The following is a 20,281-nucleotide window of genomic DNA, read 5'->3' as shown; positions in this document are numbered from 1 at the left end:
AATGATCATTTAATTGATTTAATTTATTCATTAATTACAAAGGAATGTACAGGACTTCTTTCTGTTTAATTTAAAATTTTTTTGTTTCTTTCATTTTCATTTCTAATTTTTTAAACGTTTGAATGTAAAATAAGAACTTAAAAGCACAACAAAAATAAAAGAATAAAATTTATTTCTTTATCTGATCAAAATTCCACTTACAGATTATGAAGAATTAAATTATACTAATGAAGAGCGTATGCAATTTGTACAAAAAATTATCAATTCAATGGATGTTGGTGATAACATTGTATTCTTAGGTCATAGTAGAGGATCGGAAAATGCTCTTCGATTAGCTGCAAGAAATCCGGTTAGATTTTTTTTAGTAATACAAATATGTAAGTAAAAAATGTAAATAATTATTTCAATTCATTAAATTCATTTCTTATATTTCAGGATCGATGTAAAGGTGTTGCATTAATCAATCCCATAGGTGTTAAAGCTCATCATAGCATTAAGTTTACATGGCTAATTAATTTTGGATTATGGTCATGGGAAACATTCAAGATATTTCGTTTTATTTTACGATATTTACTTTATAAAAGTATATGCCATTTTGAATTGTTTACATTTTACACTATAAGTATTTGCTAAAATTTTAAGTTTTTTTTTTTTTTTTTTCAACCTAAACCATATTGTAACCATTTGATCAAACATATAGATATAAAATATGTTACAGTAGTAATTTGAATTATCACATATAATCATATCAAATCATATTTCCCATTTTTCTCAATTCTTTTTTTTTTTTTTAGTATTTCAAATGTTGAAAATGAAAGTGAAAAGTGGTGATGAGGCGGCAATTTGTCTTAAATTAACGGCTAATATTGATTTAATTGGTCAAATGAATTATATCAATATGTTGAATAATAACAAAACAAAAGTATAATTTTTGAAATTTTTATGGTTTAAATTTTTGAATTTTTTTTTTACTAAAAATAATTTCCTAAAAAGCTGTTTGTTTGTTTGTTTTTTTCATTGAATTTATTCATTTAATCTATTTCTTTTGATCATTCCTTCATTTTATCATAAAATTTACAAACTAATCATTTTATTTTATTTATAGAAAGTCCACCAAGATATTCTTGCATATAGCATATATCTTTACAGGTTTTAATAGCTTATTCAACTGTTGATCATCTCATTGAAATATCAGTTAGTCAACATTTCGCATCTCTTTTTGATAATATTACTCATATGGTAAGTAATATTTAGTGATATCTAACATTTCATTATCACTCCTTTCTATTTGCTACTTTTTTTCTTTTTCAAAACAATTTCTCAGAATACAATATCTATTATATGTTGAGTTAGTTGGGATCAATCGAATGATAAGTTAGTTGGATTAGTTATCAATTCCTAGAATGATAAACATGATATCAATCATTCAATAACTTTTAATTCTTACAACCATTATTATATCTGTTATTTGTAGGCCGTAATTAATATAACTGTAGGCGCTTTTTTTTGGAAACGATATGTTGCAGCAAATTCATTTGAATGGTAGGTTTGCGTGCAAAAAAAAAATTATTAACTATAAAATTTCCAGAATTATCCATCAACAGATGGAAATACATCAATTCTGGATTACATTCCGGAACAGTATGCTGAATCAGATCGATCGTTTTCGGTGTGTTTCGAAAATGGAGGCCATTATTTGCAAAAATATCAAGCAAAATTCATTGCTAATTGTACTTATTCAATGCTAATAGCAAAAAATAGTATGTATCAAAATGATGAAAATGTACTTAAATCACGTTTATAGGTTTACATACAAACGACTAAATGTATTATTTTATGCTTTCAATTGAGTGACCATAGTCAGATTTGGTGGTCAGATTTGAAGTGTCTCTGGAGAGTCAAAAAACTGATTGAAATTTCGGGAATACAAAGTGTTAAAATGCGAATTGAACTTTATTTCCTAAAATTACGTCATAATGATCGGGCAGGTATTTGACAACCATTAAAGTAGTAGAATGATATTTTTGCAGCTGTTATGCACTTTTTTTTATGCAATATAAATGGACTTTATTTGCATACTGTAATATTTGTTCGGTGACACTTACCTTGTTGGCTGAACGATGAAAGAAAAAAAAAAGCGCTACAAAAAAAGGCATACAACAAATTTTAGGTGAGAAAAGCCTGAATTAAGATTGACGAAAATTTACTAATTAACTTTTTAATTACTTACCATTTCCGTGCCCATTTCTGATGTGTCAACAGGAGGAAATTACAGTAAGCATATCGTAACTCTCCATGATATAATCTTGATGTAAAAAATGTTATATGAAATAAAAAGAAGAAAATAAAAGCCATTTTTATTTAAAATTTTATCGCATTTTTTCAAGCATATTAAGAAGTTTCGAGAGAAAAAGAAGAAAAGCTAGCTAAGAAAGCTGGTAATAATTTATAACTTACTTAGAAGTACAGTATATTTAATTTGAAAAATATGAATAAATTAAATATGCAAAAAAAAGAAAAATTACCTGATTTAAAGTATAATTACAATAAAGGTACAACGTAGCAATCTCTGTAAGTGTAATAAGTTAGATGATGAATGAAATTTATACGTTAAGAAACATACAACCAAAACAAAAATAATTTCATTACAGATGTTAGATGTTGTTACAAGTGTCAAGTGTTGTTACAGGTGTCAGCTATCATTACAGAGATATTGAATATAGGTGTCATATAGATGTCATTAAAAAAACAAATCAATGATTTGCATACAGTTCATCTTTTACTATCAGGAAATTTTGGTCAACGAAAAAGAACTTTTAAGTCTAGTTTACAGAGGACATTTTATTGCATAAGATTGTTATGATATAAGCTAAGAAATGTTAACAGTGTTACTTAAGCTATTACAAATGTTGGAATATTTTATGCTAATGAATAGAAATGCAAAAGTTTCAAGAATACATAAATAACATAATAAAGAAGATTGTGATAATGATAAGCTATCAGATGATAATTTTATGATTTTATATTCGTATATATTTTAATTGTAATTTTTATGCTAAATAATAAATAATACTTCATCAAAAATTATCCATTTCATGAAGTTCCTTGTAAATTCGCATTTTATATTTTGAAATTATTGGGAAAAAGTGATCTAGAAGAATAATTATAGAATGAGTCAATTTTTAAAATTGTTGTTTGCTTAAATTTAAGTTAAATTGTTCGAAATGTTAAATATTTTAGATTGCAAAGGTTTGTTTTGAAATTTAAATATCAATGGCATATTTTACAAAAAGTATTTGTGAAAAAGTTGTATTTGTTTGCAATAATGATTCATTAATGTTATAAAAGCCGAAAATTACAATTTTCCTACCAAATTATTAATAAATTGATGGATAGAATAATAGAAGATGAAAGATGCTCAAAGTAAAATTGAAGAATGGATAGGGTAAAGTTGCTAGCTATGATCACTCCTTCAAATTCAACTCTATCATCATTTTGTAATTTCTCAAATCGTTTTCCAAATAGGACTTAAACATTTTAAAGTAACTTGTATCACTCAGTGTGTCACTTTCGTCTTTTCACTAATAATAGTTAATTAAAATAAATTATTATTATCTTACACAATTTCATCATTCTAAGATTATTTTCCATTTTTCTCATAAATTAAGCCTGCTGTATAATGCAATTCGCAATTGCAAAAATTACACTATTTCTCATTACGCTTAATTCCCATGCACTGCATTGCATGCATGCATGCAATGCAATACAATGCACATAAATGTGCTGAAATGTATTCATATCTGCAAGTTATCTTTGGGAATGCAATCAAAAAAAAAAATGGTTTGAACAGTTTCAGAAATATGTAAAATAGAACGATTAAATTTCTTAATGTTACTACGAATAAAAGTAAATATTGAGGGATGGGCCAATTATCCAATCGAAAATCAGTCATACAAAGTTTAAAATAAAGTAAGAAAGGTTTAAAATGAAGTAGGAAAGGTTTAAAATTAAATAAGAAAAGCTTAAAATAAAGTAAAAAAGGTTTCAAATAAAGTAAACAAATTAGCTTTTCTCTTAGAAAATGGTCCTTCCTTTTTGCATATTCTACTTATACATTTGTTGAATTTTGATACATTTGATATTTTCTCAATTCTCATTTATTCATTCCTTACATTCCTTCAAATTCTCAGTTATTCCCATAATTTATTGGAAAAATGGAGACAGACACAAATACCAAATGAGTATGCAAGAATTATGCAAGAATTATTGTGTATGCAAGAATTATGCAAGAATTATTGTGTATGCAAGAATTATGAAACAATTCCGATCCATCGGATATCATGTAATTTATGGTTGAAGAATTTTAGTCTTAAAAACTTGTATTACATGCATCCATGCATGCAACTACATTCATTCTTTGAAATCTCTTCTCATGCAAATATGAACATATTTCAGCATATTTATGTGCATTGGATGTACGCATGCGTGCATGCATCTTCATGCTTCCTTTTTTATTAGTTATAAATAAAACGATCAATGATAATCAAGATCAACAGTTAGCAATATGAAAATAAGAGATAAGTTGCTATTTTGGGACAATCGTGACTGTTTGCAAGGGATATCGCTGTAGAAAGCCCAGTTATTTGATCTAGGCTTATTTTAGCAGCAATCAATAATCTATCTTGTCCAGCAATCTGTTAAGAAATGTTCGGAAATCTCATGTTTACATTTCATGAAATATTTTAATGAAGATAATTACCATTTCCGCAATTGCTAATCCTTATGCAATGATTGTTCAGCGGGGAATTGTCTCGTCGTAATGGAGGAAATGATTAATCTCGAAGATGGAATGACGGGATAAGCCAATGACGAGGATAAAATGTTCCAGAAGCTTTAAAAAAATTAACAAAGATGGAAAAATGTAAGACATGAATATTCAAATACTTTAAATGTTATCATACTTTAGCCCCTTCTAAAATACTTTTTCACTTCTCTTCCTTTTTGATCTTTTTGGTCATCGTTAGGAAACGAATTGTTATTCCTTTGCCCAATTCAAAAAGAATTTATTAATGATGGATTATTCTATTGAAATTTTAACTCTCGATTTTAAAACAAATAAATTATTTTCGTGATTTCATCTTGAAACAGTAAAAAGATGAAAAATGTTACTTTTTTGAATCTTGCTCGGTTGAATCCCTTCCATTAGATGTTCTATCTTTTCAGGACATATCGTTTATTCCATTGAATGACTATCAGATTCCGCAAGAAAATTCACCTTTAGATAAAAGTAAACAAACAACAACAGAACCAAGTTAGTTATCCATCGAAAACTTCTAAAACATTGAATATGAAGTAGTAAATTTGATCATTGTCTTCCCATCCCATTTGAGAGTGACAGTATTTTACCAGTTGACAAATACGAAATGATAGTCCTGTAAATGTGCGTGCATGCATGTTGGCAAAATGAAAACTTCTTTAAAATATCTAAAAAATGACTTCCTTGAATGTTCTCCAAATATTGTCACCGTTTGGAACGGATAGATTATTCAGTTTAGCAAAATTAGTGTGATAGTTGTTGGGTTATACCAGTGAAGCGCACACTCTTCTGATGAAAGAATGATTGATTATATGTTCAGTTTTAGCAACCAGATGATGATTACCCGTGGCAGTAGATAGCTCCCTTTACTTTCCTCTCATTAGGTTACCTACTAGTTAATTGTCCACTTAACAAAACAGTTTCTCGACATGACCATCGAACATCGAAATTATACCGAATTTACTTTTCAGAAAAACGGATTCCGTTAAAGAAACATATCTGCAACTTCATTTTCTTTCATTTTTTTTTAATTGACGATGTGGCTTAGATGTTTTTTGCTAATCTTTCTCGCGTCTTTTATAATCATAGTTGCTATCAGCTCCATTCTTGCCTGATTTGTAAAATTTGGTCTTCAATCATATTACTAACATTAATTCAAAAAATTGAGTAATCTTCCCTGACGTCCTTCACTGTCTTGAAATCATCCAAATTTAATTCGATAACAAGTTATCCGGTATTTGTTCATGTTTGGAGATGCTATTCTGCAGGATGTTTTTACGATGTTTTTGCATTTGCGAAACAGACTTTATCGAGATTAATTTACCGGATAATTTTTTCAGCAAATCGCGGAGAGCGTTATTTAGGAAAAACAACCAAGGATAACTGATATTAAGTTAAATTTTAAGGTCGAAGAAAATGAACGTATCAGAATTTCGAGTTTTTTTCCGAGATTTCCAAACTATATCCAAAATATAAGTGAATCAAAGTGATTAAAAAAAAGTGAATTCTGAATTCAAAGTGAAGTGAATTCTAATCAGCTGATTTTGCCACCAGATGTTTTTGGATGCTGCAAAATCATACAAAAAGTCAAAATGTGAAGATAGATACATCAAATACAGTCTACCCTACCTGCTGTGGAGCATCATAACTGAGAGTTGGTTTTTTCAAAATGACACAGTAGCCTTCGACCAATAAAAATTACTGAATCTTCGCACTATCAAAACTGAACTTTTATCTTATTAGAAATGACCGTGACTCAAGAAGATTCAGAGAACTTTACAGCAACAAGTAATCTATGAAAATATTGCAATGGATGATAATATGTCAGTGAGAAATATCCATACTTTCAATGATATCATATTTAATTTCTTTTTGCTTCAGGATACTAGTAGAGCCAACCTTGAATTTATAGTCCAGGTCAACAGGTTCTGGTCGTACACAGAAATGTGGAACTACGGGACCCTGAAAAAATTTCATCTACTGCAATAATTAACAAAATATATAAACTATTGAAACTTCATAAATGATTGCTCAGTCAAAATCCCACGACAGTCGCGAACTTCGTGACCTTGCAAAGAGACACGCTCTGACAATCGCGCAATAGTATATAAGGCCAGAGAGGAGCTAAACAATTATGTAACTCCTGGCTGTAAGAATACTATCATCTAATGAAATTTCAGGATTAATGGATTAGGTAGATTAGGCAGAATGGATTGATAACCAATCAAATTTTTATGAAGAGCTGAGAATAAGTGTTTACCTCCTCTCTGTCCAGGTGAAATAACTTCAGCAAACGAAATTTACCGAAAACACAGTTGGATAGTCCATTTCTCAAAGTTTATTTTGAAAAATCTATGAGAAAATTACTTTGAATATTGTGGTTTCCGGTGTTATGATCACAAAATTGAGAGAATTGCCAGAAGCGTTATCACCATGCATGCCAGCCTCCAAAGCACGACGAACCAAAAGAACGGCTTCTTCTTCCTAAACATAGCACGTAGTAATCATACTTTGAATTTTCAATCTTCAGAAAATCGTTCAAGCTAAAAAGTAATCAGTAACTGCTTTATCCACTAGAATGAATAATAGAAACATTAACGAGTTGTGAATCGGAAATTGAAAAATCCGTAAATTGGAAATGAAAGGATACACGATAAGTCACGTACAAGTTACAAGCCCTAAAAGATCTCACAGAATGCACATAACGTACAAGACATTCACACTGCAATAAGTCAGACAGTGTAGTGATATTTGATGTACTACAATATGTTCTGTGGAAATCACACGCTCAATTGCTTACCGAAATAACAGAATGAAAAATAATCATTTTCTGGAACTAAATGACAGAAAACTTACCGCCATACCAGTTTTGAAATCTCGTTCAAGAACGGTTGTTGCAGCATAACTACCGGAGCCTTCCGAAGCGAAAGGTTTACTTTGCGTATAGCCATTTGCTGAGCACTAAAATAATAATTCTTCTACTATATCTAAAACTATGGCTTCCAGTATTATATCCTTGATGTAATGTTCAGTGAGATGGTGCATCATTAACGTTGAACTTTTTCACCTGACTTCTAATTAAGTCGAACTAACTGGAGACCATAATCATATAAAATAGCAAAAGACAGTGAAACGCTGAACTGGACTCTTTCTTTGAACTGAGAGTTACATAATGCGAAGAGAAATAGGGGGAAAGAACCACAAAACAACATCAGAATAAATTGGCCTTAATGAAACGCAACTGATGAGCAAGAACAAGCCAAATATACCTGATATAAGTGTGGTCCAGTAGGATCAACGCCGCCAATCAATAGATATGCTCCAACATGACCCATATATGAAAACAAATGCTGCTTGGCTCGCCGAAGTGCTGTAACCACTCGTGCTTTCTTTCCAGTATTAAGTTCTAGAAGTCGTAGTTGCGCAGATAACATTTTAGTTACCTGGAAATACGCCCTACTCTCCGCTGGCAAATTTAAGAATCATATTAAAATACATGCATTGTATATAAGCTTGTTCACTTATTCAGTACAACATATTTCTCAGTCGCAATTTGACTACAGACGGGACACAGTCAACATACAAAGTTTTCTAGGATATTTTTTAATTAAATCGACCAATTTAATTTGTTCCACTGTTCATGATTCGTAAGCTAGGTAGTCTTCGGTTAACATGCAGCAATGTCTTCCAAGTTTAATTAATGTTTTGAAATATGCTTTGCCATGCTTCAGCTCTGCGAGCCGATGATAATTTATCATCACAATGAAGTAGCCGCAAATGACGTCACATCCTTGTAAGAAAAAAGAATGACTAGTTTTCGAGAAAAATTATGAAAATTTAGTATATCTGACACCAACTTGATGTAAATCAGCAGCAGTACCAGCACCACATGCATAAATCGAATCGGTGAGTTTATGTACTTTTTCGCAGTGCTTGTCAGCAACAATGTTACCGGCAGTTGCACGCGAATCGGCACCCATTACTAAACCATCCTGTAAAAAAATAATCGAATCAATATTAAATGCAAACTTGTAACCTGAAACTATTTTCGAGAATAAAGTAAGCGAATCTTTGATAACCTTTACAAATAACACATCTTCATGTTGACAACTGAGTGAAAAAAGGAGACTTACGGTAGAGCATAAAAGAGTAATCTAATCATCACTTTCAGTTTTAGTAATATTCACCTTCATTATACGAAACGTAAAAAGGGATAAAATCAGATACTTTGTAAGTGGCTGCAACAATAGTTGTACCAGTACTTCGCATCGTCGGTGGTTTCACACCCATTGTTTCCAAGGTTATATTTCTGGCACAGTTTGAGAAATCAAATGCGTCACCACAGCCAATATCAGCATTACCACGTAGCACTTCTGTCATTTTCACACTGCAATATGTGACAACATATGATAACTGGTGTGGAATGACACAGTAAAAGAAACTCGCTTTAAGTGCGCTAGCACAGATCTCTAAGTTTCAAACTTACCAATCCCAGAATCCTTCTAAAGCACCACAGCAATCCTAAACCACAACATCAAAGAATTTAAGGTAATCAGCAATTCCCTTTCAGTTAAGGTTGGAGTCATACTGCGCAGCATTGACGAATTCAATTGTGGAAATGTGCTTTTCTGGCCATAGAATTATTTTAAATTTATTTGAATGATAGTAATATTTATCTGGCTATTTAATTAAATTAAGTAAAATGTGCTATGTTACAGTCGGAATATTACGCCGCGATTAAATAGAACAACGCCAAGAACACAGGCGGCGTATTCTATGCAAGATCACAGTTATCCAGCAAACCACTATGATGAAACTGTTAAATCCTACCACTCTAGCTTGCTGGAGATGTGTAATTCAAAACGCTTAGGTACATTGTGTCATTAACCGTATCTCTGGCTTGTTAGCACTAAAGATTAGGATGGACATTCTCAATTGTTACAACCGACAGTGTAACAGCAAGAAATACATTCAAAGAGGAACTTCTTTTTGGAACATTTCCTCTATTAATTTTAAAAACAGAACTACCGATGAGTAAGGCATCTGTTGTTACATCGTTCGGTGATGATTAACTTGTAAGTATTTGTTTTTATACAATCTCTAATAATTTCTGGTCAGAATAAGAGACATTTTGAACAAAAAAAAAGAGAAAACAATAAAAATAAATCAAACAAGACTTTGATCATGACAAACTAAAGAAATACAATCAATAATCCGGCAATCAATTGCAATTTGAAACGACAATCCAATTAATTCAAACAGTCTCATTTAAAAACAACCCGATCAACAGCTGTGAGTCACAAACAATAAGTCAACAAGAAATTAATTTAAACTGCTAGCTTCATATCACTATCATGTAAAATTTTCGCCCTTCTTTTTAGCTCTTATGAATAAAAATGCAACAAACATTTCACCTTGAATCTCCGCATGTTTACAGCAATAAAAAACAATTTAATATTTTCACAATGTTTTAACAATTTCAAAATTATCAAAAATCTTCGTTACACTCCACAGTATATTTTGAACAATTTTAGCGGCACCATAAAAATACATATAAAATGAAAAGTCGATATAATTTATGAAAAGACAATGATTAATTTACTGGAATACAATATCCCAAATCTTCTTTCAAATAAAAATAAGGATCTGAAATTCAGAAGAAAAATAAATAAATGAAATATAAAAGCAGAAACACCCATTTTCGAGTGACAATCAAATTCAAATGAAGATTTTCCTTCCCCAATTTAAGTTAGATATCACATATTAATTTGGAACTAACTTCTAGAATATGTCACTTTAGCATGAATTTAGATTGAATCAAAACTTAATTTTCTAAATCGAAATTTTTCTGTCTCAAAAAAATTTTCTGACCCCTAAACAAGCCTCTTTAAACGTATTAACCAAAAGATACTCTCTTCTCAATCTAGCCCTAATGCTTTCAAAAAAAGAAAAAAACTGGTTAACACATTCGGAGATTAACATACTCAAATGTATCATTCAAATTTCGTATACTTCATTTCGATATTTCGTTCACTGTGAGCAGTTAAATAGAGGGAAGAAAAAGGAACATTAGTGGAAGCAACTTTCTTCAACAACGAAGAGTAAGAAAAAAAACAAAGCAGAATACGTGACAGAATTAACTAAATGCCTGAGCAACGTTTCAAAAAAGGGTATTAAATTACGAACTGAAGAACTGAAATTAAACTTCTAGAAAAATTGAAAAATATAAAGAGTATTATAAATTATGTGCCTTAGTTTTTGAAGCAGATTTCACTTCTTCCAATATATATGTACCACCGTTTTTTTGGCATACTTCCAGAGACTAGGAAAGGTAAATAACTAATGCGAGGAAAACGGTCACAGGCGATCATAATAAAAGCGAAATTTTCAAATTCTGAATAAGTGGTACCTTTATATTATGAGAATGACAGCACAGAATCATTTATTAACTATAATTTGGAAACTGTTGTTCTAAAATTGGACTGGGAAATTTAGAAACTGAAAACTAATATGTGTCTAGAGTTGTACACAGATATTACGGTACGTCGTCAAACTCGTATGACAGTACTGTTTAGTAAGGAGTTTCATCACAATAATAATTATCAAGACTTTAGAGCATACAATTCACTATTCGAATAATAACAACATATAAGAACAAGTCTCCCTTACATATAAACATGAGATAATTTAAGGACAAAGAAGTGAACAACTCATCGATAAATGTGCTGGGATTTATGATAATGATGTTCTTAGTCGAATATCCTATTTGGAAACACTTTCTTCCATTTTTCGTCACTTATAACTCTTATTTGGACATCCTCAGAATCATAGACGTACTCCTGACATTATCTCAAAAGTCTGGTATTGTTTTTTTTCCCTTTCCATCTCTCTACTACCACATTTGTTCCCTATGTTTTCCTTATAATTTCCAGAAAATTTCGAGAAATCTCAAAGAAAATACACCAATTACGGTGTACTGATCGCTAACAAACCAATAACAAGTATGTTCGAACTATATGTACTGTTGCCAAACACTATCGCTCTTCACCACCTCCATCACCTGCATCTGATATTACTATATCTTCAGTTTCTACTATCGTTGATGCAGCCGTTGTCGCTGCTGTTGATGATGATGATCCGTTCGATGACGCACCACTTTCGTGCAGCCTTAATTAGTTGAAATAAATAAGTAAATAAATGAACGAATAGGGAATTACTAAAAATTTTGATATACTCTCCGATTACAACTTTAATCTTGAGATACGAAATGGAATTGGAGTATTTTGGAACATAAACAAATTTATTGAGGTCAACAGATTTTAATAAGGCTACAATAAAAACCCATCCTACTTTGCATACCTCCCCAAAAAAAAACTGTTCCTAATAAATCGATGGCTAAAATAAGCATATAACTCTTGACTTTCCTTGTAAGCCATTAACTTTCCTAACCATTGCAGCTTTTGTTTCAAGTTGATTTAAATATGAAAAGAGGAAAAAATTTTACCTGAGGTGTGGTGCTAAACGTTTGAAATATCGATGATCTAATGCAGAGCCCAGAGTTGTTCGTTGCGATGGTTCATATGTAAGCATTTCTGAGATGATATCAAACAGTTCAATGTCTTCCGGATCGTTCGATTTCATATAACGCTAGAAATAACATCAAATAACACTCAGCCCATTTTCTATTCAATACAAAGAAAACCTTTCTGGAAAATAAGTTTTCCAAGTACTCATGTAATAAAGAAAATGCCTAACTGTAAGTTTGTTTTCTGAAGCTTAATGAGGTGAAGTTACTAGGTCATTGAAAAAATTAAATGATTATGTATTCAAATAAATACATTTGCATTCATGTATTTGAGCTACACCTCATGAAATCTTTTTACAAACGATTTAGTAAACAATAATGTGTTTGAGTAAGCAAAGAAATATGCAAGATTTATTAAACTCAAATAATTCCAGCAACCACTGTTATGCAATTAATCTGACAACTTATGTTTACATAAATTGGACCACTCGTTTTAAATGTTCGATTACCTAAATGAATTAATAATGAGTAGAACTGGCGTAATTGCAAACAAATGAATTGAGAAATCTAGGTAAGAACTTATGGATATTTAATATAATACCTCCTTTAGTGAAGAGGACGGAATGAAGGAAACTCTCTCAACTTGTGGTTCTTATTTTTGTTTAAAATTGGAATAAAGAAAGTGAAAAACGTAGGCATCAGGGTGATGAGCTCAGTAAAGCACACTGGTCATAATTCTCTTTTTTTTCGTCTTCCCTTTCTCAATATCGGTCCTTTTGATTATTTTCCCGATACCTCTGCTAGGCATAATCTTAGCAGGAAGTTTCTAGAACCTTCAAAACAACCAATGGAGTGGATTTTCGCGTGTTTTAAACTAATGACGTTGACGTATAGAACATAGTAATGAATATTTACTAATTACAGCAATGAACTGTATGAAAGAAAAAGTGAAAACAAACATCTGTTGATAGTACAACTGATTGACAAATGTTCTAAAAAAAACTGGAGGAATAATTTTTGCAAATTCATAAACCACTTAACCATTCTCTCTACTCTCATCATCTACATCTGAACGATTTTCGATATTATCGCAACAAATACGTCAGGAACAAAGTGCACGATTTGAAAATATGAACCCACAGCAGAAAAAATTTGAAGCTATATTATCCATCATTTGGTCAAGTTTAGAGAATTTTCAAAATTTGTTTTGAAATTAAAGCAACATCTTCAACATGCAAGCTTTTCCATCCTGCCGTTTCATTCCCTTTCTAGGGAAACAAGCAGTAAAGACAAGAACAAGACTTTTGGTTTTGTAAATTCGCCGAAGATATTGCTTTAATTAACGAACAACTCCTTTCCTTAACTAACCCTCTAATGATTTCGAACTGTTGCAAATAAACTGTGAAATCAACTTTCTCTAATTTTATTCGTGCTTACGACATGCGGAACAAAAAAATATAAAATATAAAAGATTTTTATCCTACTGAATATAAAAATTGAAGTGAATTAAGCTTAGAAAGTCAATAGTTCAGACCCGAAAAAAATAAACAGTTCAATATTCAATAGGAAATAATACGCAATCATTCGATCAAATCAATATGAAATAAGCAATGATGCCCGCATAATAAGATCTCGGGTAAAAAATGCATTTGCAGGCTGCAATTGCTAAACTAATACCCTCCTTATAATACATTTCGTTACTCACAAAATCTGATTTTGTGATTAAAAAAGTTGATTAGTTACCTAAGAAATCTGAAATTTTTTAAAAGAAAAGTTTGATGAAGAGAAAAAAAATTCTTACCGATAACGGTTTACAATTATCTCTGACGTACTGCCCTGCTTGTGTTTTTTCGTTCCAGTCTAACCGTCCGTGATAAAAATATTTCGTTCTGAAATTGAAACCATTAATGATAGGTGCAATTTTTAAAACATATCTTTCGAAGCATAGAATAACTCGAAGCATAGAATAACGTTCGTATGATTTTTCCAACAAAGGTAAAATACGCAGAACCCATATTCATGTTCCAGCCAATAAAATGCGCATTAACCACAAATGTTAACCCAACTCTATCTACTCTATTCTAGGCCATCAATTTATACATATTTTCAATTTCTCCCAGCAATACTCCGAAAGAACAGTTAGCCTAAAGCTGTGATGCAGTATAGAAAGAACTCCTCACGTCCTGGACACATCACAGTAATTTTATTATTAATCTTCACTTTACAATCATCAAAACCCTGACAGACTTAGAATAAAGTATAATGAAATGATGAAAATTAATGAACCATAAAAACAAGCTGCCAAAAAATACTGATAAAATACAATGATATTAGCTAATATCAGAATAGAAGAAAATTCGAACAAAGATAAAAAAAGTTCATTAACAATACATACTTAGACTTCCTGCACATTCGATAAGGTAAAGTACCCAAGATCCTCTCCATCATTGCAAGGTGCTCCCTATTATCGTGCGTTTGAAATAATGTGATACCGAGGTAGAGCTCGAACAAGATGCAACCAATCGACCAAACATCACATGGTTGAGACCAACCTAATTCTGAAATATCTTTATACAATGATAATATCTTAAGCAATAAAATGCACTCTAAAAACTTTTTTTTGAATAAGATTTATATATATATATATAGTCTTTGAATAAGATATAATAATCAAAATCAGCAGTTCTTCAAAATTCTGCTCACAACAACCTTGCCATTTCATCCATTCCAACTACTGATCCCTTAATGTCCAAGATAGGACTGGAAGTACGCATCATACGAAATAATCATGTTCTACATGTTACAGTTGAAAGATATGCCTGTCTTACCATCATCCTAAATTATGGCTGCATCATGTGGATCAGGCACAATCAGACGTTCAATAATTAATTTACTAATATAAAAAATATATATTATGTATATAATGTCAAGTGAGACAGTTACATCGTCTTGACATATATCGCAATTATATAAGTTACCATAATGATATATCTATGATGATTTCAATCTTCTTAAAGTAGATCCCAGAAAATAATGCCTCTAGACGTGCTTTACAGGAAAAGAGTATCTTACTCATCAAAATAATAAGCAAAATTACACTACTTCGGCACCATTACCAGTTAAAATATAATCTGCAATGTTGCTAACAACAGCAGAGTGAAAGATGTATAAAAAAGCACATTGAATATATATATATATATATATATATATATATATATATATATGAAGCGTATCGCGTTTTAGATTTAATGAAATATAATAGTCGGAAATCATAAATCGATTGGTGGGCATTATTGGCCTATCTTTTGAGATCCCAGAAACTCATTTATATCTGATTCCTGTATTTCCTCTCATTCTGTGAAGTAGTATGATTACCAGCAAACTGAACTGAAGTGAGTAGTTATCAACTCGCAATAAGCGAAGCACAAGCGGAAATAAACTTTGGATATAGTATATGTCTTGTTGTACAAACTTCTGTGTGGACTGGCAAAAAATAGAAAAAAAAACACTAAAACCTAAAATAACTTCTGGTGCTCGATAGTGCCTTGTTGAAACAATTGTAGAATGATGTTCGTGATCAAACGTTGCTGAGCCGAGATCAATTAATCGTACGCGTGCATCATCGATAATTCGTAAAGGCCTCTTTTTCTTTCCATCTTCAACCACTCTGAAAAGACAACAAAAAGAAGTATTATTAGAAAAAAGTTCCTCACTGAATTAGTCTTTTGCTTTTTTAATAGGAAAACAGCAATTTCCATTCTGAAGAAAAAAATATTGGAAACAGTAGGAAATGCGCGGCTAAGTACACTTTGCATAAAGAAAATGAGAGATTTCCGAAATACAACGTATAATTGTATTAATAATTCGCGAAATAAGTAACATCCTTTGACTTGTATAATTTAAAGAAAAATAAAAGGGGAGATAACCTACCCTAATTGTTGTATTGACAAATTTGATAAATCCCGTAAAAGTTAAGAAATAACTCTATCAATGTGTATACGTATTTATGTGAATGAGTGTGTGTAAATGCCTGCCTGTGTGTGTTTATGATACTTGTTCTGGCTTCGTTTAGGCTAATAGACTTCAGACTTTCGAAGGTTTTTTTTCTCTTATCTGATTCAAACCTCTTGTGAAGAATGGATGGAACAGTAGTGTTTTTAATCCAAATTAATATTAAAAATGAGGGATAGTTTTACAAATACAAAAAAACTTTGACCTCTCTCTCTGTCCCCTTTCTAAAATTTAGGTTAATTTTTTAAGCCTTTTAAAAACAGATTTACCAGCAGTATTCAAGCATCCACCAGCTACCACCAATTATTTTGACGGATCTAAATAACCGGAAATTAATTTACCTGCCACATAATTTTTCAGTTATTCTCATCAATTCCTCTTATGTGAAATTTAATAAAACTGGACTCAGGAAACAAAACCTGTAGCTACTATTGAGAAACAAAATATTTTCGGGTTTGAGATCCGTGTGCGTTAAACGATTGTCGTGCATAAATTTTACCGCATAACATAACTGATAAGCTATGTACCGCGCTTGCTCCATTGGATAAGCTTGGTAATTATTCGCTTTCTGGAAAAAATCATGATTACGAGGAGTAACAATTCAAATTCCAGAAATTACAGAAAATAATACCATAATTTGAACAATCAGGAAAAAAGTAAGAATAAAATTCTCGCATTTCGCTTAATTCAAACTTTGAAAATGATTATCGATTCTACACGGAGTTTTATAGTCAATGCAGCTGACAATAAGGTATGCAAAGATTTAATATATTATATTTTCCTACAACATCAAGGTGATGCTCGAATATGTTTCTGACTTACCATGAAATCAAAAACGCTAAGACCAAGTAATTCGAACAATAAGCACACATGGCCATGATAATCAAAATTATCAAGGAGTTGTATCACCAAACTGGAAAAATTTTTTAAAAACGATTAAATTTCTTTCATAAGATCAAATAAACATATATTTCAATATAATATGATAAATAAATGAGTGCATATATAAATATCTAAATAAATAAATAAACAATACACATATATATAATATATATACGTAAGTAGGAGACAGGAGAAAATTATTACTTACAATTTTCCACTTGGATCTTTCTCCTGCAATTTGTTTAGTACATTAATCTCAAGACGCGCGGCTTCTCGATATTTGCTTACATTTTTGATAACTTTTAATGCAAATTGTCGACCACCTTTAGTACCATCCTTAACTTGCACTACTTTACCGAACGTTCCTTCACCCAATGTACGTACTATTTCATCTAAAAATGAATAAGGAAAAATAATCTGCAGTGATTTTTTTTTCTTTGTTTCGAAATACTGGGAGAAATGAAATATGAAATATCTAACAAAGGAGAACTCAAGAGTGAATGAAAAATATGTCCAAAAAAAGAGCTAAAATGAATGAAGGGAAGGAAAAGTGAGAGCTAGAAATGGAAAATGATAATAAAAGATCAACACGATTAGGTAATGGCTTTGGCGAAATGAAGGCTGGGTTGGGAGTCTATAACAGCGCATTTTTGAACTAATTATATAATTTCATCAAATTTCCACCAAAATCAGAAAATTCAAGCCAGAAATCAATTTAAAATTTAGACTTGAATCCAGGTGAAGTAGGCATATCTTTTAAATATGAAGAAAATTTGTCCACTTCTCGATAACTCAACAAACATAAAATCTAAGAAACTTATTGTTTTCAAAATCAGTAACATACATTTTCCTTGAATAATATCACCATCCTGATATATAAGATGTCCATCACGGTCATCCTGCACGACTGGCCGTGCTACCGAAGGCGCGATAGAACTTGATGGCGTTTGTCCGGCTCCCGTTACATGTGACTTCGATGAAGATGCCGGTTGCAGGCGATCAGAACGATCACTCTGAAATATTGTAAAAAAAATTCTTCTGCCTTTAACTGCATTCTGATTCATCTGGAAAAGGATAGATTTAAAATGCCCGAATAAGTCGTTCCCCGCAATCTTTGTATTCTGCATTTCTTTTTCTTTAAGAAGAAACAACTACCACTATTTCAGCAAAAAACTATTCAGAACAGTTGGTGTGATTAACAAATTTAAGAAAGTTTTTTATCCTCTGACAACTTAACCACAAGTTTGTAAAGGAAATTGTAAGGTAAATTTAATATATCCTATCGCTCACTAATATTACCAAACAGATTTAAGCTTAAGTTAAAAGAACGAAATAATCGAAAAGAATAAGGAACAAAATTAACAGAATCGGAAAATGGAACTGCTTTCCAGCAAAAACTTGAATATGCAAAAAATAAAAATAAAAATAAATTGGCTATGAATTTTAAATGAATAAATCTCATTATATGCCACCAACAACTGAATAAAGCAGGACAAAATAGCTTTCAACGACAAATAGTTTCGGCTCAGTCTCCTGTTTTCGTCTCAAACAAAAATTTGATTTCCGTCTATCAAACATATCGGGAAGCAATCCAAAGTGATATAGATGCATAAATTATAACCAAAAATACGAATTGATAAATAGAAGGCATCGCTCTTGATCCGTGATGATAAACGATCGGGTTTTTTCTGCAAACTATCCGACCTTATAAATCCCATAACAATATGTGAATGATGACGGGATTTCAGAACAGCTTCGAGTAAGTTAAGAGAAAAAAGCAAAGACCTGCGAAAGTCAAACATTCAGGATCATCCCCAATCGATATTAAACCAACGAATCTTTCCGCCCAATTCGAAAAGCCAAACGGTATTATTTGGGACTGCTGCTATCAAATAATAAATGGTATCATATGACCAGGCGGAGCGTCAGTCAATCTTTAGTGTGGAGTAAAAGATCAATTCCTCATATCTCCCTCTCTTCTTATTCTAGAAACATCATTAAAAAAAATCCTTTGTTAGCAACTAAAAACCATATTAAGTTGCAAAAGCCGGGAATGAAAAAATCACAAGTTAATTCATTCAACATTGAAACGAATTTTAGCATCATTTTTTTGACGATGTCGAGCATTGGCTGATAAAAAGCTACGGTTTCAGGAGCTAAAGCTTTATTTGATAATGCTATAAATCATGATGACATATCCTACTGGACAGTGAAAATTTTCCTCTATTCAAACATCCCAATAATCTTAAAGACATTTTGTTTGATTCGCAGCCGATAAGACAATTCATTTCATACCTAGAGTGAGCGACAAACACTAAGAATCACAACGTGGACAGCCTAAATCATATATAAGCAATAATAAATCTGACACATAAAAATCCGGTCAGAGATATTAATTGAAGAAACCATATCCTAATGAAACGAACAATTTTCCACTTGTATTTTTCTTTTCTTCCAAAAAGAAAACACTAATGGTTTTAATAGTTCTTCCTTGAACTTCTACACTTACTTGACAAACATTTTAAGAAATGGTTTTCGTAAACTTCTACACTCTCTCTAGACCTTGGACTTCTACACTTACTTGACAAACATTTTAAGAAATGGTTTTCGTAAACTTCTACACTCTCTCTAGACCTTGGACTTCTACACTTACTTGACAAACGTTTTAAGAAATGGTTTTCAATCGTGAACGTCAGACACCTTCTGAAACATTGTCAACAGGCAGCGGATATTTTTTGAAGAAAGCGAATATATATCGGAAATTCGCACTGTGGATGTTCTAAAGTTTATTAGAGGGCTGATGCATATTGACCCACCAAAGGTTATATCTTTGCATCAAGGGAAAACGATACCGAATTGACAGCAGCATGATTGGAACATCGTTCTTTTTCTTTCCGATCAGCATTTGCAATAATTCGATCCACTTTTGCACTAACAGATGGTGGTAGTTGAAGAGTTGCAAGCAAGGAATTACGTAGAAAATTAAGTTTGGGTGGTTGGTTTTGGTTTTCGGGTGGATGGTGGTGGTATCAGGGTACTTATGGTAG

At 31.5% G+C, this 20,281-nt stretch overlaps 4 protein-coding genes across 4 annotated transcripts in view; 2 read left to right on the top strand and 2 right to left on the bottom strand.

Annotated features, from left to right (window-relative positions):
- Positions 1-1,804, top strand: part of LOAG_17839 (hypothetical protein) — a gene marked incomplete at both ends in the record, with an annotated part of 3,152 nt that extends 1,348 nt beyond the window's left edge. The window contains 5 exons of the mRNA XM_020450504.1: positions 204-349; positions 436-583; positions 795-922; positions 1,150-1,239; positions 1,589-1,804. Coding sequence (XP_020305812.1) covers positions 204-349; positions 436-583; positions 795-922; positions 1,150-1,239; positions 1,589-1,804 — 728 coding nt within the window. The remainder of the gene's footprint in view (positions 1-203; positions 350-435; positions 584-794; positions 923-1,149; positions 1,240-1,588) is intronic.
- Positions 1,805-3,407: 1,603 nt separating this feature from the next.
- LOAG_05525 (hypothetical protein) lies at positions 3,408-4,568 on the top strand (the record flags this gene model as incomplete). The annotated part of the gene is made up of 3 exons (XM_003141062.1): positions 3,408-3,445; positions 4,191-4,342; positions 4,456-4,568. The coding sequence occupies 3 exons, from the start codon at positions 3,408-3,410 to the stop codon at positions 4,566-4,568; spliced, it is 303 nt and encodes a 100-aa protein (XP_003141110.1).
- Positions 4,569-6,308: 1,740 nt separating this feature from the next.
- LOAG_05524 (proteasome A-type and B-type family protein) lies at positions 6,309-9,213 on the bottom strand. Its single transcript, XM_003141061.2, has 6 exons — positions 9,044-9,213; positions 8,674-8,808; positions 8,086-8,259; positions 7,673-7,777; positions 7,184-7,300; positions 6,309-6,778 (listed from the first exon to the last, which is right to left on the bottom strand). The coding sequence occupies exons 1-6, from the start codon at positions 9,194-9,196 to the stop codon at positions 6,641-6,643; spliced, it is 822 nt and encodes a 273-aa protein (XP_003141109.1). The 5' UTR covers positions 9,197-9,213; the 3' UTR covers positions 6,309-6,640.
- Positions 9,214-11,800: 2,587 nt separating this feature from the next.
- Positions 11,801-20,281, bottom strand: part of LOAG_17838 (CMGC/CLK protein kinase) — a 16,554-nt gene continuing 8,073 nt past the window's right edge. The window contains exons 2-10 of the mRNA XM_020450503.1: positions 18,079-18,247; positions 17,443-17,626; positions 17,175-17,265; positions 16,772-16,920; positions 15,857-16,008; positions 14,737-14,899; positions 14,143-14,230; positions 12,321-12,463; positions 11,801-11,983 (exon numbers count right to left, since the gene is read on the bottom strand). Of these exons, the coding sequence (XP_020305811.1) occupies positions 11,851-11,983; positions 12,321-12,463; positions 14,143-14,230; positions 14,737-14,899; positions 15,857-16,008; positions 16,772-16,920; positions 17,175-17,265; positions 17,443-17,626; positions 18,079-18,247 (1,272 nt within the window). The 3' untranslated portion in view covers positions 11,801-11,850. The remainder of the gene's footprint in view (positions 11,984-12,320; positions 12,464-14,142; positions 14,231-14,736; positions 14,900-15,856; positions 16,009-16,771; positions 16,921-17,174; positions 17,266-17,442; positions 17,627-18,078; positions 18,248-20,281) is intronic.

This window comes from Loa loa (genome assembly GCF_000183805.2).
Source record: "Loa loa unplaced genomic scaffold supercont3.136, whole genome shotgun sequence".
Lineage (NCBI taxonomy): Eukaryota > Metazoa > Nematoda > Chromadorea > Rhabditida > Onchocercidae > Loa > Loa loa.
The sequence above is the reverse complement of the archived record's forward strand: the minus strand, read 5'-3'. Positions and strand labels throughout refer to the sequence as shown.

Excerpts from the sequence above, each read along its gene's own strand:
- LOAG_05524 (XM_003141061.2), bottom strand. The coding sequence starts at position 9,196 with ATGACAGAAGTGCTACGTGGTAATGCTGATATTGGCTGTGGTGACGCA. Across the intron at positions 8,260-8,673 it reads CTGCTGCTGATTTACATCAA|GTAACTAAAATGTTATCTGC; the intron begins GTTGGTGTCAGA and ends GCGTATTTCCAG. Across the intron at positions 7,301-7,672 it reads ATTTCAAAACTGGTATGGCG|GAAGAAGAAGCCGTTCTTTT; the intron begins GTAAGTTTTCTG and ends TGCTATGTTTAG.